Raw genomic sequence first — 15465 nt, 5'->3', positions numbered from 1 at the left:
TGCTCATATCCCAATGTGTGTCTGCTCTCTCGCCCATATACCTTAATAGGGCGGAGGAAGTCGTGATTAGGAGGCTTATAAAGCAGGGGTGGCCTTTACACCGGCTGTTATATCATCGTGGAACTGGTCGCATTTTGGTCGGTGATACGTGTCCGTACCACTTCAGCGATGCAAGCAGATGCATACCACGTTACATGAGCATGTCAATAGTACCAGTCGGAACACTCCTGTTACCTCTTGCGATCCGACCTTCGCTACAGCGACACAATCAGTCACGACCACTGGATACATGATAACACATTCAACAAGACACTACTTCATTTCATACACAACGCTGGCCTCATGGCACACGTTTAATACACATAAACGTAAAAAAATATGTTTTAAAGCAAAGTCTATGTCGTAATAAAGAAAAGGTTGATTCAATGCAGTGGTTCTGAAATATTAAACTTGCAACCAGCTTTGCGAAAAGGAATGACTTGCCAGCAGGCGTATAGATGGAAGAGTTAATTATGCCCCTAGTTCGCGCCAGGTAATAATGCTTGATAATGTCGAAAACGTGCAGGAAATAAAAACAGATTAACCGTAACTTCAAGCCTTGTGCGACGTCTCTATTCAGTCTATTTTAACAGCCGTTGTAATGGTGCGTTGCCAGCGTTTAGACAGGAGTGCGCAAGTTGACCAAGTTAGAAAATGTTATATGAATTTATGCTGGCACCATCGCACTTGTTCCTGAACACCTGCGCTTAAGCTAATGTGTGCGTGTATATACTAGCCAGCATTTTTTTTATTGGTGTGGCATTTCAGGTTTTCCATCTTATCCTTTTACCTTCCCTTGTCACGTGCGGCGAACGCGCTGGACGTGACACGGTTTCCTACGCACTGCCTTTCACGAGGATATTCAACTTGTTCACAGCGTCACTATCTATTTGTACGCTGAAAAAGTAATGTGTTAGGCAGCCCATCAGATCTGTAACATCCTCAGAGCCAGCTCTGGAAATAATGGGGCAGAATCTTCAGTCAAGCTAAGCATATATATAGTTGCTGTGGCGTCACACAACAGGCGGCACATTTTTATAACAACAGCGATCGCATCAGCTACGCGCATGACTTGTTTGTTCGCAGCACCCGCACCTTGCAGGGGACTTTTGTAGTTGTCTTCTAAAGTAACTGCGCAGTTGTAAAGAAAGTTATGCTATTTATAACGCACCTTTGACCAGGGTCCCACGAACCAGGTTCCCGTGCACAGCTCCAGGCACGGTTGCTGGGACGAAGGCTTTTCAAGCATGTCACACTCATTCTGTCCAGGGACACAGAAGACCCGTCTCCTCTGAACGCCCGGAACGCACTTGACGGAACACTGCATTATAAAAGGTGAGATGAACTTGTTCACATACGCATGATGAGCTGTTCATGTACTCAAAGTTCCGGCAACCAGTACAGTATAAGCACGTTCCTTCTTGTCAGCTGAAGTACCGTACTATACAGTCAATTTGCTTAGACTTGTTTGTGCTGTGCCACTGGATGCATAGAGTCAGTAAGCGTATTGAAAAACTTGCTCGTGACATTTTCGCACATGCTCCACAGCGCATGTTTGATGAACACGTGATAATCCAGGGCATTCTTTTAAATAATTCGCAGTTAGGCCACTGGGTGATGTGTACATATTTGTCTAAGAGGTACAACCGTGGCCAAGTCTGCGTATAGCACTCGAGCAGCCGGTTTTTGCTCGGCCGGCCGAAACCTTGAGGCAGTTTTGGGCTCAAAAGTGGTGTATCAGGAGCACGAACGTCCTAGTTGTCATGCTGACCACGCCAGAGCCTGATACTGTCCCCAGGTTTCGCCCCGCAGAGCAAGAACCAGTTGTTCGCGTGCTCTACACAGACGTGACTGTACTCTTGACCAAAGATGGGACAGAGTTAAAGGAATCGTTTGTTTGGAATAGCCGGACATTTTATAAGCTCAACGAAAAAAAAAACGGACGCGCTGTTTGTTTTGTAGCGCTGCAAATACGCTTAACCCCATTTTCACCAAAGAACAAAACAAAACAGCACCAACAACAATACCAACAAAAGCCTTTCTTTCTTTCTTTCTTTCTTTCTTTCTTTCTTTCTTTTTTTCTTTCTTCCTTTCCTTCCTTCCTTCCTTCCTTCCTTCCTTCCTTCTTTCTTTCTCTCTTTCTTTCCCTTTCTTTCTTTCTCTCTTTCTTTCCCTTTCTTTCTTTCTTTCTTTCTGTGCCAATACAGAAAATGAAGCGAAGGCATAAGGCTAAAAGCCTGACAAAGGGCCTTTGCTCCAGATGCAGTGAGGCAGGCAGGTCGCCATAAGCATTTTGCAGGATACAAATAAAAAATACAAAAATATACAAAAACAAAACAGAAAACGCAAAAGATACATGTGCAAATACTGTAACACATACAGCAATAATAAAGTATTATTTCTAGTATGCAAATACATACACAACCATCATAATTTTATAGATATCAATTAGACTTTAGTGAGAATTTTTCATCGCTATTGCAAAAATACAAAAATAACAAAATACACAGGGATGTCTAAGGAAAAAGAACGCAGGAAAAAAATATTAGTATACATAGGCAAAGAGGAAACAAAATGATAGTCAAGAAAATTCAATGCTGTTTTCAATCAGTACCAGCCTGATCCTTTGCTTGAAAACTGTGCAATCTAGGAGACTGTCGATATTGTTTAAAAACATTTTCGGTTTCACAAAGAAAATCGAAAAAAAAGTTTTCCGAAAACCTTTCGAGCTGTGTAATGATTCTTAACACGCCCTGAAAATTACTCCATGCTTGGCAGTGTTTTGTACACCATGTTAGGCGAAACTAAGACGCATATACTCTACGTCAACATAGACACTTACTGACAAGCATTTGTACAGCTCTCTGACTAACCTTGTTTCTGAGGCCCCGAGAGAACGGCAAGTAAAAACAAGACAACTGCAGCGGGGACGACGTACCTCAGACCAGGCGGAGAAGAACCATGTGCTCGAGCACGGAGGCATCTCGCACACCTGTTCGGTGGCGGGTTTCTCGGAGGCCTTGCAGGCAGACTCCTTGAGGCCTGGACCACAGCTTACCTCTCGCTTGCGCATGCCTTTCCCGCACTCACTGCTGCACTGCGGGCACAGATAAGACGATTGCGACTAGCTGCTTACAAGTGAGTGTCTAGGGTATAGTTTCTCAAAGTGGGTTACACAGGTCCCTCCTCCGGGTTCCGCGAGCCAATGAAGACATTTTCCTAGTTCTGCACTCCCAAAGCACTCAAATGGCGAACCCGGCTGGTGATCTATATAAGGAATTTACATTACTCACACCCGAGTGTCAATACGCACATCTCAGTGGATAAGAAAAACGCGTGAGCTGCGCAATAAATCCCAGAAGCAGCTTCTAGCTAGACAGACTCCGGAAACTGGCCGAGTGGTCAAGATGTTGCACTTAAATCTCGGAGGACTCTCCGAAGATAAGTCAATGGGGCCATTTGCAACAACAACACTCGCGAGCAGGCATTTTCGACACTAGCCTGTCTGAAAAATAAGCACATGAATCGGCTGAATCCAGCCGCTGGCTTGAGGCCGGCCCCGAGAGTCACTGATTCAGGCTTCTTTATTTTCCTTGTTTTCGCTTTACTCTTCGCTTTTCCACTATAGTGCGAGATTTCGCACGGTGAAGAAAGTTTCCTCTTGACAGAGATTATCAAGCATGTTGGTACCAGGGAACACTGCTAAGCCTCCATGGATTTGTTTTTGCAAGGGAAGTAAGTTCAATGACATGTCAGTGAATAATTTTTTATGTATCCTTGCTTTTTATTTATTGAACGTGAATGTAGCGTGAACCGAATGAAAAATGTTTGCAAATAAGAAGGGTGGGGTGTTCTTTAGCACTTAAAGAAGCTTGTAAGGGCTCCCTGGTAGCGACATGCTTGACAATTTCTTTTCCAGAGGAAACTTCTTTTGCCCCACAAGATCTCACACTATAGTGGAAAAGAGAAAAGTAAAGCGAAAACAGATAGAAAATAAAGAAGTATCAATGCAGCTGGTACAATAAAAATGTAACATTTATTAACAAAAAGTTAATGCAGTATAAACCTCTAGTAACGACTCGCTAACGTCGGCTTGTGGCATTGGCGTTCGAAGCAGCAACAACAATTAGGGGAGTGGGGCTGTTGCCCCACTCCGTGATTTCCGATAATATTTTTCTGCGTAGGATACGTTAGACCGCATTACTACCACATTCGGGTCCCTCATATTCGTGTGAAGCGCCCTTCACCACTTTTAGGAGCCAAATTTGACGACAGTGGAAGAGAAGCTAGCTGTTCTGGATGACCCTCGTTGCCCCCCCCCCCCCCCGGAAGAAGTTCTGCGGACGCCCTTGTTGTGTTTTTGCTCCCAGAAGTGTGTGGCCAGTTGCATGCAACTCTCCCATAGTAAAGTGTATAATGCTCTACCGTGCAATGTACTCCTTTTTTGCCTTGCCGTTCATTCCTGACTGGCGAATTCAACGGTATTTCACTTATAGCGTGCTGTTCAGTTGATGTAATCGCTTGTCCGTATTTAAAAAAGCTGCTCACAACTACAACTGCCCTAGAAACTATTTTACTTTGATTGGAGGAAGAATTGTGTTGCAACTTCGACTACAGACCGAAGATAACGTTCAAAACATTTCATTCGAAACTGTTCTTTGTGATTGATCGGCATCTTTTTCTAATAGTATGTCTAGCATCAGGATCGACTAGATTATTTGCTCCTGAACGATCATACGCAAAAATAGCCATCAGAATAATCGCTCTGGTTACACTATTGTAGACACATGCGTGTGCGTTGACCTTCAACTGCACTGCTCATCACATCCAATAACCACTCTGGAATTTGAATTATATTAAAAACGAAAAACTTACTATCGGGATGTTCGACAAAATAAGTAAATCTGTTGTTTCACTCGTTAAAACCACGATATTGTAAGGCGAATCACTTTTTATTACCTGGGGCTCTGTAAGCACACCCAAGTGCAAGCCCATGCACGTGCATGGATTTCCCCTGCACCACACTGTGATTTCGCCTCCCCCTTAGATGGTAATCAAACCTATGCCCTCAAGCTCATCCGCGTATTAACTTTACTGTTGTGCTACTAAGGCCGTTATTTTCAGAACAGAGCGTCAAACAATCAACTGTGAATGCATTGTTCACGGAGGCATAACTGTACGCAGGACACCGGTTCTAGATGCCACGATAGTAGGTTATCAATTAAAGAAAGTATCAATTAAAGAAAGTACAAGAGCAGCCCATAGCCATCTCTATCTTCCCCACTGGTAATTTGCATGCATGATCCATCAAATAGCGCTTACTATACTAACAACATCAACCTCTTATCCTGCGTTATAGCGTGTTTCAAGTGACTGACCACTTCACAGACAGGTTCGTGTCACTGGCTTGAGCTAAGAAATTTTGAAGTCCTGATAAATATCACGAGGTACTCGGAAATCATTCTCATTCTGTCAAGCCTAATATTTTAGAGAGGAACGACGAACCTCTAATTGAAGATACTCGTAATATTTACATTAGCAGAGAAAGAAGACTTCGAACGAGAACGAGCAAGCACACCTGGTTCACATAACGAAATGGCAGGTGTGTCACAGCTCAGTGAGTGGAGCTTATTACCATTACTATATTTTTACGTTGTAACCAAACACAGTGCAAACGCTGTACCTTCCCCCAAGGGCCGGCTTGCCAGGTAGCGCAGGGCTTTGATTTACAGGGTTTCACTGAGGGTGGCTTCTCGCCGCTCTGCTTGCAGGCAGAGTCCCGCAGTGCACCGCCTCTCAGCCCCACGCAGACAACGGTGCGCCGCTGAAGACCTTCGCCGCACGTGACCGAGCAGGCGGACCAATCAGACGTCACCTGCCACCGTGGAGTGCCGTCCAGGTCACCTCCGGCGCCACTGCGGTCCCTGATGGGTGAAAGAGTCCGTCACGGAGAAACATAAAATTGATTGATATGTGGGGTTTAACGTCCCAAAACCACTATATGATTATGAGAGACGCCGTAGTGGAGGGCTCCGGAAATTTCGACCACCTGGGGTTCTTTAACGTGCACCCAAATCTGAGCACACGGGCCTACAACATTTCCGCCTCCATCGGAAATGCAGCCGCCGCAGCCGGGATTCGAACCCGCGACCTGCGGGTCAGCAGCCGAGTACCTTAGCCACTAGACCACCGCGGCGGGGTGAGAAACATAAAATTATACAGAACTTGTAAGTAATATGTGACAGGGGAAGCTAATAAAACTTAAACCTGCGGGTGTTCAGTACAGTGCCAAGAACAATGGTTTCTACCTAAACATATGTTTTTTTTAAATTATCGCTGTGCTGAGCTTAATGAACCATAAGTTTTCATTGGGTTTCTCTTCGATCGTGGTGTTTCCAGGTCCTGCTGGCGTAATTCCCCTCAAAGTACCTTACACCTTCTTTTTTAGGTTAGCTTTTTTGCATTAAGCCTTTGTACGCAGTGAAGCCAGCTTTCAGTATATCTGTCCGTCGAGGAGGTGCTGGTCTGGTCTGTTCTATCTGTTTTGCTGTGGAGAGGTAAGCCATTATTACCTCGGCTACTCCATATCAATAGGCTCTGCACAAAAAAAAACAACTAAATGGCACCCAAAATGAACATTAAGCGAAAAACAAACAAACGTAATAGCACATTGAAACCAGTAGAAACAACATGTAATTGTACAGTATGCTTGCAGCAGTTCACACTTTTATAAAATGTTCACACGCACACCTTTCTATTTTTACTGACAGTATATGCACTAACACATCATTTCACATATGTCAACTCCTACCTGTATATCACAAGCGCTTATCCAGTCCTGTCTCCACTAAGAAGTCTGTCACGAAGATGTTCGCCTTTTTCTAAAGATGCATTTCAGGTCATGGTCAAAGTAATTTCTTGAATGTTTGGGGCCGTCTGTTTATTCGTTCATAGACTAGCTTATGCAGTCAACCTTGCTAGTTACAACGCTTTTGTAGAATTAAGAAATTGGAATTAAGCAGTCACTGCATCCTCCCACTGTGTGAATAACAGCTAGTAAAAGCGTCTGTACAACGGAATGGCAGCATATTATTATTTTTCTCCATTTTGAATTGGAAATGTTGAAATTTATCACAAGAGGTTAATAAGAAGCAGAATGTGCCTGGTACCCTAAAGTGATGATACTCTCTCATGTAATTTGGGCCAGCGAGAGAAGGTTCAATGGTGCCTTCCGAGTCAATGGGACCCAGTGAAGATATAAGGTTTGAGTACATCGCATGTAGTGGCAATCCTCTTGTGTCGGTGACAATCCCTGTGACACATGGGAGTGACCCTCCCCATCCCCCCTTCCCTACTGAAATTAAAAAAAATGCACGTGTGCATACACATGTACGCATACAGACCCATGCACTAGCACACGTAAAGGTTTGTTGAACCACGGGGAAATGCAAAAAAAAAAGGATGGAGCATTACGTCACACGACTGAAGCCCTCTGTGTCCGCCCTACACGTGAACAAAGCGTCAGAGCGTGCGGTAGGTGGCATACCAGTTTTGAACCTCCTCCATGAGGCAGCTGGTGTGCGCCCAAAAAGCGTGCTTCGAGTAAAAGCTACCGGGTACCATACCCCGAAGTCTCGGCAAATCTCATCGCTAGCTTGATCTTGAAGCACTACTGGCTTCAAAGAGGGTGGGCTTGCCAAGGCTGTATCCGCGACATAATGCTCCCTCTTCTCTTTTTCTTTCCGCCATGGATTGAACCCCGTGCTCTGAGAGCCCCACTCTCTGTGACTCTCTATAAACCAGGCACCGAAACGGAAGCCGGAAACTGAGTGGCACCCACCGGTCAGCTGGGCAGGGCTGCGTATTGCACGGCAGTTGTTGCGGCTGGCTCGGCGGAGTCCGGGGATGGGGAAGGCTGGAGCAGTACTCATCAGGCACTGGCGCTCCGGTGGCCGAAATCACGCAATTGACCACAGCCTGCTTGATCCCTGTGAATTTGTGGAGTATCTGGATTCACTGCTTTGGAACGGCTTCGTCAAAGGTTACAGTAACTTGTTTAGCACTTATAAATCCTCACGTTAAACAGATTGCCACATCAAACTCTCTCGTTCCAGTTTAAAAGGTTAGTGATCCTCAGGTCAAATCTGCTTCCTCTATCGGTATAGAAGGCGAGGCTAATGTATACGGTCAATTTTTATGAAAGGGAACAAGCGAGTGCGCGGTCTGCACACAGCGCGTTCAAGCGGGAGCGAGAGCAACCAAAGCCCATTTTCGTGTCATCTAGTGGCGAGCAAAACAACCATTCGTTGCTGATATAGAACGGCAAGATTGCAACCCCTCACCCTTCAAGCTGCCTCTTGCGGGCAGTTTTTGCTGTTAGATATTGACTGCTTGTAGCGCAATTTGCGCTGACATACGACTGCATGCAAGATATTATATTATTAACAAATCCATCACGGAAAGGAGCATGAATGAATGAATGAATGAATGAATGAATGAATGAATGAATGAAGCAATTATTTGTAGAGATTGTGTTGGTGGTCAGCTTGCTGACGTCACCTGTGCCACAGGACTTGCTGCAAGTGAAGTCCACCTGCCAGCGGAACGGGCCCGTTTCAAGCACTGCGCGTGACCGCAGGAACTGTCCGCCGAGTGCGGACTCGTCCATCGGCGCCGACGGGGGTGCGCCTTTGTTGGCCACGCGGCTGCTCACGCTGTACTGGAACTTGACACCCAAGTTGGGGCTGCGAAACACCAACTGCACAAAACTGCAGCCATTAAACCACGCAGGCAGACAGCAGAAGAAGAGGTAGGGTAAGGAGGCATAGTACAACCATGCATATGGTAAAACTTGCTGTGAGTAGGTCATGTTGTTGCCCTGATGTCGACATGATATTCATCGTGTGTAGCGCGACGGAATGCGGCACTAGAAAAGGAGCACACATGCGTCAAATTAGATTGACTGGTTGAACTGATTTGCAGCTGTGTTTGTGTTCCTTTCTCTTGTCTAGTTCCGTCACATTATACATATCATATCATATCATATCATATCAAGTCAAGTTTATCACATATTTCACATTTGGTTACATGGTCGGAATAGTACAGGAGGAGGTCCCAAAGTTTCATAGAAACGGACGGGGACCTCCTATGGCGCCATGAATGGGTAATTACAAAAAAGGTACAGCAAAAGGTGCGAATTTGTGAGCAAAGACTAATGATCTTAATTAACCGTAACAATACAATTATTACATAACACGATGGCAATACTACTAATAAAACTAAACATAAAGTTATCGATAGCAGTATATAAAACTAGAACAAAGCAAAATTAAAGAACTGCACATGACAAATGTAACTACATTTCTATCAGTTGCGTAAGTTGTAGAAAGGCAAATGCTAATATAAAACTAACACTGAACTGTTGAAAACTACCAACAGCTAAATACACAAATCAAACAATTTTATTAATTCTCAAAGAAAATATTTTTTTTCCTACGCGAGGTGAAAATATGAATGTTGTGCGATGATTTTAATTCGATGTCAAAAGTCTACTTGCCCAACATATGAACACTTCCCTAAAGTCAACACGACACTCGCTGCTTAGGCATACGTATATAATTTAATGGCAGCCTCGCCAAGAGTCATGTTATGCTTCATGTTTGGCACTGCGAGAAGCGGCAGCTTGAAGTTATCCACAACCTGTATTTTAAAGAGTAACCACCATTTCATCGTTGTTTTTTTTGCTTTTATTTTATTTGAAAAAAAAAGCATGCCTTCATCATCCAGTGAAAGTCTTGCACCGTACTCGTTTGATGTTTTGAGACAACAGGGACGGTGAAAACTCAAACGTAAGCAAACTAAAAAATGCAGAACTGCTATGCACTGTAGCGTCATCTCAGGGTTCATTTTCTTTTCTTTCTTTGTTTTGCGAGTTCTCATTTTTAGGAGACCGTTCACGTTAGTCTTAATTCTTACGTCAGTACGGAGAAACTTGGGACCATAATTTAGATTTTTGTTCTATGCGCGTTGGTAGCATGTAGAACAGCGACATGCACGTGCTGTCAGTACCATGAGGTGGACGGGTCTGGCGAGGGGTCCTCTGGCTTCCAGGGTCTGTGAGCCTGTGCGGTTTCGGTAGTGGAATCGGGTGCCGGCGCCTACGTATACACCTGCAGGCTCCCACACACTGGCGTTGCCGTTCAGTATGAAACGGCTTGTCTCGGCGTCCTTTACGGCTGCCAATCAATCAATCAATCAATCAATCAATCAATCAATCAATCATGACCACCTCTCTCGTTTACGAGTAATGACTCTGTATATAGTAACTTTATAGAGGCTAAGAAATATGTATTACAAATAATGACCAGGTATACACTAAGTAAATAGAAGCTGAGAAATATTTGTGGTGTTATCGTAACGAAGACTAAAACAATGAGAACAACCGATATGCCATGCGTTTTCAGATCGCACATGTTGATAGGCGCCATCCTGAGAAGTCAATTTAAGCGATTTAGACTGTATAGCGCACTTAGCAGAGTCACAAATTGTAAAATTACGCTCTACAAAAACAGAGTTAAAAGTTTAGCAGTAAATTTTAAGATAATTAGCCAGTTACAAATTTTGATATGTTATGCCAATGATGGGCAACGTTCATGTTTAACCTTCTTCTAAAAATGATAAATATAAAGAAAGCGTAATCAAACTCATTTGATATAGAATTATGCTTGGTTTTCAAAGTGTGACGACCTATACAGAAATGTTATCAACAATATTAATCAACGTTCTGTTCGTAAGCGCAACGCTTGCCCCTCACCGAGCCTGTTTCCCTCTGCCGTGGCCACTAGGTTGGCCGCGCCCCGGGGCACGACCGCGATCACCTCGTAGTCCTTGGACAGGCTGCGCAGCGTCAGTAGGCCAGAGAAGGTCCGGCACGTGGAGTTGTCGCCGCCGCACACACCGCACAGGTCGGCGATGCGCCGCGAACTCACCACGCCATCGCAGCCTACGGGCTGCGAGAGGGATGAATTAAGAGCAGCGACATTACCTATGTTTTGTCCAGTATGCTACCATGGTTGCCAGGGACTGCCCTGGGGAGTAGCGTCACCCTCGTGCACAACGAGCGCCCCAGTGGCTGCAATCAGTCGCCTTCTATATGCACACTTTGCATGTAAGGTTTCAGACAAATGAAACAAAAAAGGCAGGAGAAAAGGGTACCATGACGTCCTCAGTAAAATTATTTCGCGGGAAGTTCTTAATAAAAAAAATGTCTCACGTGAGTCACGTATTTCATAAAAACGTCCTTATGTCCTTACTCGATTGAAACCGAAGATAAATCATATTGACGCAAGGTAGGCTGGCAACTATAGTAGCCAGCCTCTGAAGAGGACAACGAAGTAGTTCTGTGTGCGCGTGCTCTGGTGTTCGCGTTTCTGGCCCTTGGGTTGCGAAAGTAAACACCCTATTTTGTACCTGTGTGCCTGTGTCTTTGTGACATTTTCTGGTGGAAGTGCGGGGTACGGTAGATGATACGGTCCCCTGAGAGCACCCCTGACGCAAGTCCATCGAGTATCTCAGCCGAGCTTACCCCTGTGCACGTACGTTCCAGCCGTCGTCTCCAGGGACTCGAGCCACAGCACGGTTTGCTGCCAGAACGTCAGAGGATTATGAATCAAACACCGCCTAACGTCACCGCGCCAGCACCAGCGCACCTGGTTATCAACCAGCCCAAGACGCCGAAGACATTTCACGGAGCTGCTTTTGAAGATGCCGACGACTGGCTCGAGCATTTCAACCGGGTCGCCGTCATCAACGATTGGACCCCAGAGCGTAAGCTACGCTATGTGTACTGCTTCCTGGAGGACTCCGCGAAAACGTGGTATGAGAACCATGAAGCAGCGCTTACGTCATGGGATGAGTTTCAACGGCAGTTCCTCAAGGCATTCGCCCGAGAGGACAGGAAAGAGACAGCGGAGCGTGCTATAGAGGCAAGGGTTCAAGGCCCTAACGAAAGGGTGACGACCTACGTAGAGGACATGGATCGGCTTTTCAAGCGTGCGGAGCCCTCTATGTCCGAATCCAAGAAAGTTCGCCACCTAATGCGTGGTGTTAAAGAAGAGATTTTCGCCGGCCTTATTCGAAACCCGCCTGCGACACTTGCGGAGTTCCATGAAGAAGCCGCTGCCATGGAGAGGGCCCTTCAACAGCGTGCCAGGCAGTATAACCGTGGTGTAAACGCAAGTGAGGTCACTTCTGTCACTCTCGGCAATGACATCAGCGCGTTGCGAGAGCTTATCAGAGCTCTCATTAAGGAAGAGCTACAAAAGATGCAGGTGACTGCTTCACCTGCAGAGCAGCTCTCCATTGCGGAGATGGTACGCGCCGAGCTACGGCAAGCCGTTCACGCTCCCCAACCATCCGAGGTGCCACAACAGAGGCACTGCGTCGAGATGAGCTACGCGGAAGCAGTGCGACGTCCTCCATCGTGCAGTTCAACCAGAGTATTTTACCCCAATGAGCGACACGCTCAGCAAATGGAGGTAGGCTTCCGCCCTCGCAGCTCACCGTTTATCGCCGAAGCAAGACCGAGAAAGAGTGACATCTGGCGTACACCCGACCACAGGCCCCTTTGTTTCCACTGCGGGGAAGCCGGACATGTCTACCGAACATGTCCATACCGTCGTGTGGGTCTCCGTGGATTTTCGCCTAATGCCCCTTGTCCACGACCTGGCGAGCGACCACAAGAAATAGAGAGTTTCATCTCGAATCGTCGCAGTATTGAACATCGGTCACAAGAGCCTCGCTCGTCGTCGCCTGCTCGCTACAGGTCACCGAGCCCAGCCTATTCACGCGGCTCCCCAAGACGCCGTTCACCGAGTCCTGCAAGTCGGGAAAACTGAGTTCAGCGACCTCCGGAGGTGAGGCCGCTGACGCTGACTCTACGGAAGATCCTCCACTACGACGACAGCGACAGCAGCAAAAAGATGTACAGACGCAGTCAAACGTGATGCGAAGGGTGGTGACATCAAACATTGCGGTAACTGTGGACGACGAAGAAGTAATGGCGCTAATTGACACTGGAGCAGACACTTCCGTTATGAGCATGGGTCTTGCCTGCAGGCTTAAGAAGGTTTCTACCCAGTGGGCTGGGTCGCAGATACGTACGGCAGGAGGTCATCTTCTTACTCCGGTGGGGCGGTGCACAGCGCGAGTCAGTATTCACGGATTTACGTATTTCGGAGATTTTGTAATACTGCCGAGTTGCTCGAGGGACCTAATTCTCGGACTGGACTTTCTGCGTGATAATGGAGCCGTGATTGATTTGCAACAGTCACAAGTGACGTTTTCTACGGCACACGCTTTAGCGTGCAACCCTCACGGCAGTTACGTCAATGCTTTGAGAATTGTTGACGATGACGTCACGTTACCGCCGAAGAGTAGCGTGTTCACCTTGGTAGCCTGCGACGTTTTTGACGAATTCAACGACTATGAAGGTATTGCTGAGGCAAATATCCCGCTGCTTCTCAAACGAAACATATGCATAGCCCGATGCCTTGTTCGGTTAGAGAATAAACGCTCTCGAGTTCTGCTGACCAACTTCAGCAATGAGTTTCAGCACGTTCCTAGAGGGACTACTGTCGCTTTCCTCAGTGAAATCGCCGACTTTTTTGATATCGGCACATTGGATACGACTTCACCGCATGCAAAAGCTTGTGCTGACTGGGAAGCCGCATTCACGTTAATCCAGACTTGTCAGATTCACGAAAAGAGCGCCTGCTAAACCTTGTGAGGGAATTCTCGGACTGCTTCTCCACAGCATCGAAAGTTCAGCGTACCACCGTTACAAAACACCGCATTGTTACCGAGGAGTCGGCGCGGCCTCTTCGCCAACATCCATACCGTGTGTCCCCGAAGGAAAGAGAGGTGATTAAGCGTCAAGTTCAAGAAATGCTGAATGATGACGTCATCCAACCCTCGACAAGTCCGTGGGCGTCACCTGTTGTCTTAGTAAAGAAAAAAGACAACACACTACGCTTCTGCGTCGACTATCGACGGCTTAACAAAGTCACGAAACGCGACGTTTACCCCCTGCCACGGATTTATGACGCCTTAGACCGTCTACGCCACGCCCAGTACTTCACATCACTAGATCTCAAGTCAGGGTACTGGCAAATTGAAGTTGACGAGGGCGACCGTGAGAAAACCGCGTTCGTGACGCCTGACGGGCTCTACGAATTCAAAGTGCTGCCTTTCGGTCTCTGTTCCGCTCCCGCCACGTTTCAACGCATGATGGATACTGTACTAGCTGGACTAAAGTGGCAGACGTGTCTTGTATACTTGGATGATGTCGTTGTGTTTTCAACCACATTTGACGAGCATCTTTCAAGGCTTAAAAGTGTCCTCACTGCAATAAGGAGAGCGAACCTTACCATCAAGCCCGAAAAGTGCTACTTCGGCTATCAGGAACTCAAGTTTCTCGGCCACGTGGTTAGCCCGGGGGGTGTTCGACCAGATCCGGAGAAGTTGGCTGCTGTTGCCGATTTCCCTCGTCCTGGAGACAAAAAGGCTGTTCAGCGATTCCTCGGACTCTGTGCGTACTACCGCCGTTTTGTCGAAGGATTTTCGAAAATTGCGGAACCTCTTACAAGACTTACACGGCCAGATGTACATTGGCCGACATGCTATCTATGTATGTTGATGTAGAGCACAAAACGTGGGATGAAATTTTGCCGTACGTCACGTTTGCTTATAACACCGCTGTGCAAGAGACCACAGACCTAACACCATTCGAGCTTGTTTATGGCCGTCGCGTCACAACACCGTTAGACGCTATGCTCCCCGTAGACCAGGACAACAGCGGAAATGACAGCGTTGACGACTTCGTAGAGAAAGCCGAGGGAGCCCGCCAGCTTGCAAGGAACCGCATTCGCGCGCAGCAAGATATCGACGCTCGCCGTTACAACCAAGGCCGAAGGAGCGTCCACTATCAACCAGGTGACTATGTATGGGTGTGGACACCAGTTCGACATCGTGGGCTTTCGGAGAAGCTATTGCGGCGCTACTTCGGCCCTTACGAAGTTGTGCGCAGCCTCAGTGACGTGAATTACGAGGTAGTTCCCCAAAGCTCCGACACCAGTTTAAACCAAAGACGTCCACGTCCAGAAGTAGTCCATGTGGTACGGATGAAACCGTACCACGCCCGCGAGTTATGAACACTTCGAACTTTTTCCTTATTATCCACAACAGCGTGGGCTTTTTTTTCATTGACGTGATCATTTTTTTTCTTTCACGGCCACCTCTAGCATCTCAGTCAATCGACCGGGACGGTCTCTCTTGAAAGGGGGGAATTGACGCAAGGTAGGCTGGCAACTATAGTAGCCAGCCTCTGAAGAGGACAACGAAGTAGTTCTGTGTGCGCGTGCTCTGGTG

At 46.7% G+C, this 15465-nt stretch overlaps 1 protein-coding gene across 1 annotated transcript in view; it reads right to left on the bottom strand.

The window, feature by feature from the left end:
* The window catches only part of LOC119159521 (ADAMTS-like protein 4), a 62428-nt gene that overhangs the window by 2270 nt on the left and 44693 nt on the right, over nt 1-15465 (bottom strand). Inside the window, exons 7-13 of the mRNA XM_037412314.2 lie at nt 10853-11048; nt 10108-10274; nt 8599-8797; nt 7880-8027; nt 5723-5963; nt 2978-3136; nt 1211-1360 (exon numbers count right to left, since the gene is read on the bottom strand). Of these exons, the coding sequence (XP_037268211.2) occupies nt 1211-1360; nt 2978-3136; nt 5723-5963; nt 7880-8027; nt 8599-8797; nt 10108-10274; nt 10853-11048 (1260 nt within the window). The remainder of the gene's footprint in view (nt 1-1210; nt 1361-2977; nt 3137-5722; nt 5964-7879; nt 8028-8598; nt 8798-10107; nt 10275-10852; nt 11049-15465) is intronic.

Source organism: Rhipicephalus microplus, chromosome 1 (genome assembly GCF_043290135.1).
Source record: "Rhipicephalus microplus isolate Deutch F79 chromosome 1, USDA_Rmic, whole genome shotgun sequence".
In the NCBI taxonomy this organism is placed as follows: Eukaryota; Metazoa; Arthropoda; class Arachnida; order Ixodida; family Ixodidae; genus Rhipicephalus; species Rhipicephalus microplus.
The sequence above is the reverse complement of the archived record's forward strand: the minus strand, read 5'-3'. Positions and strand labels throughout refer to the sequence as shown.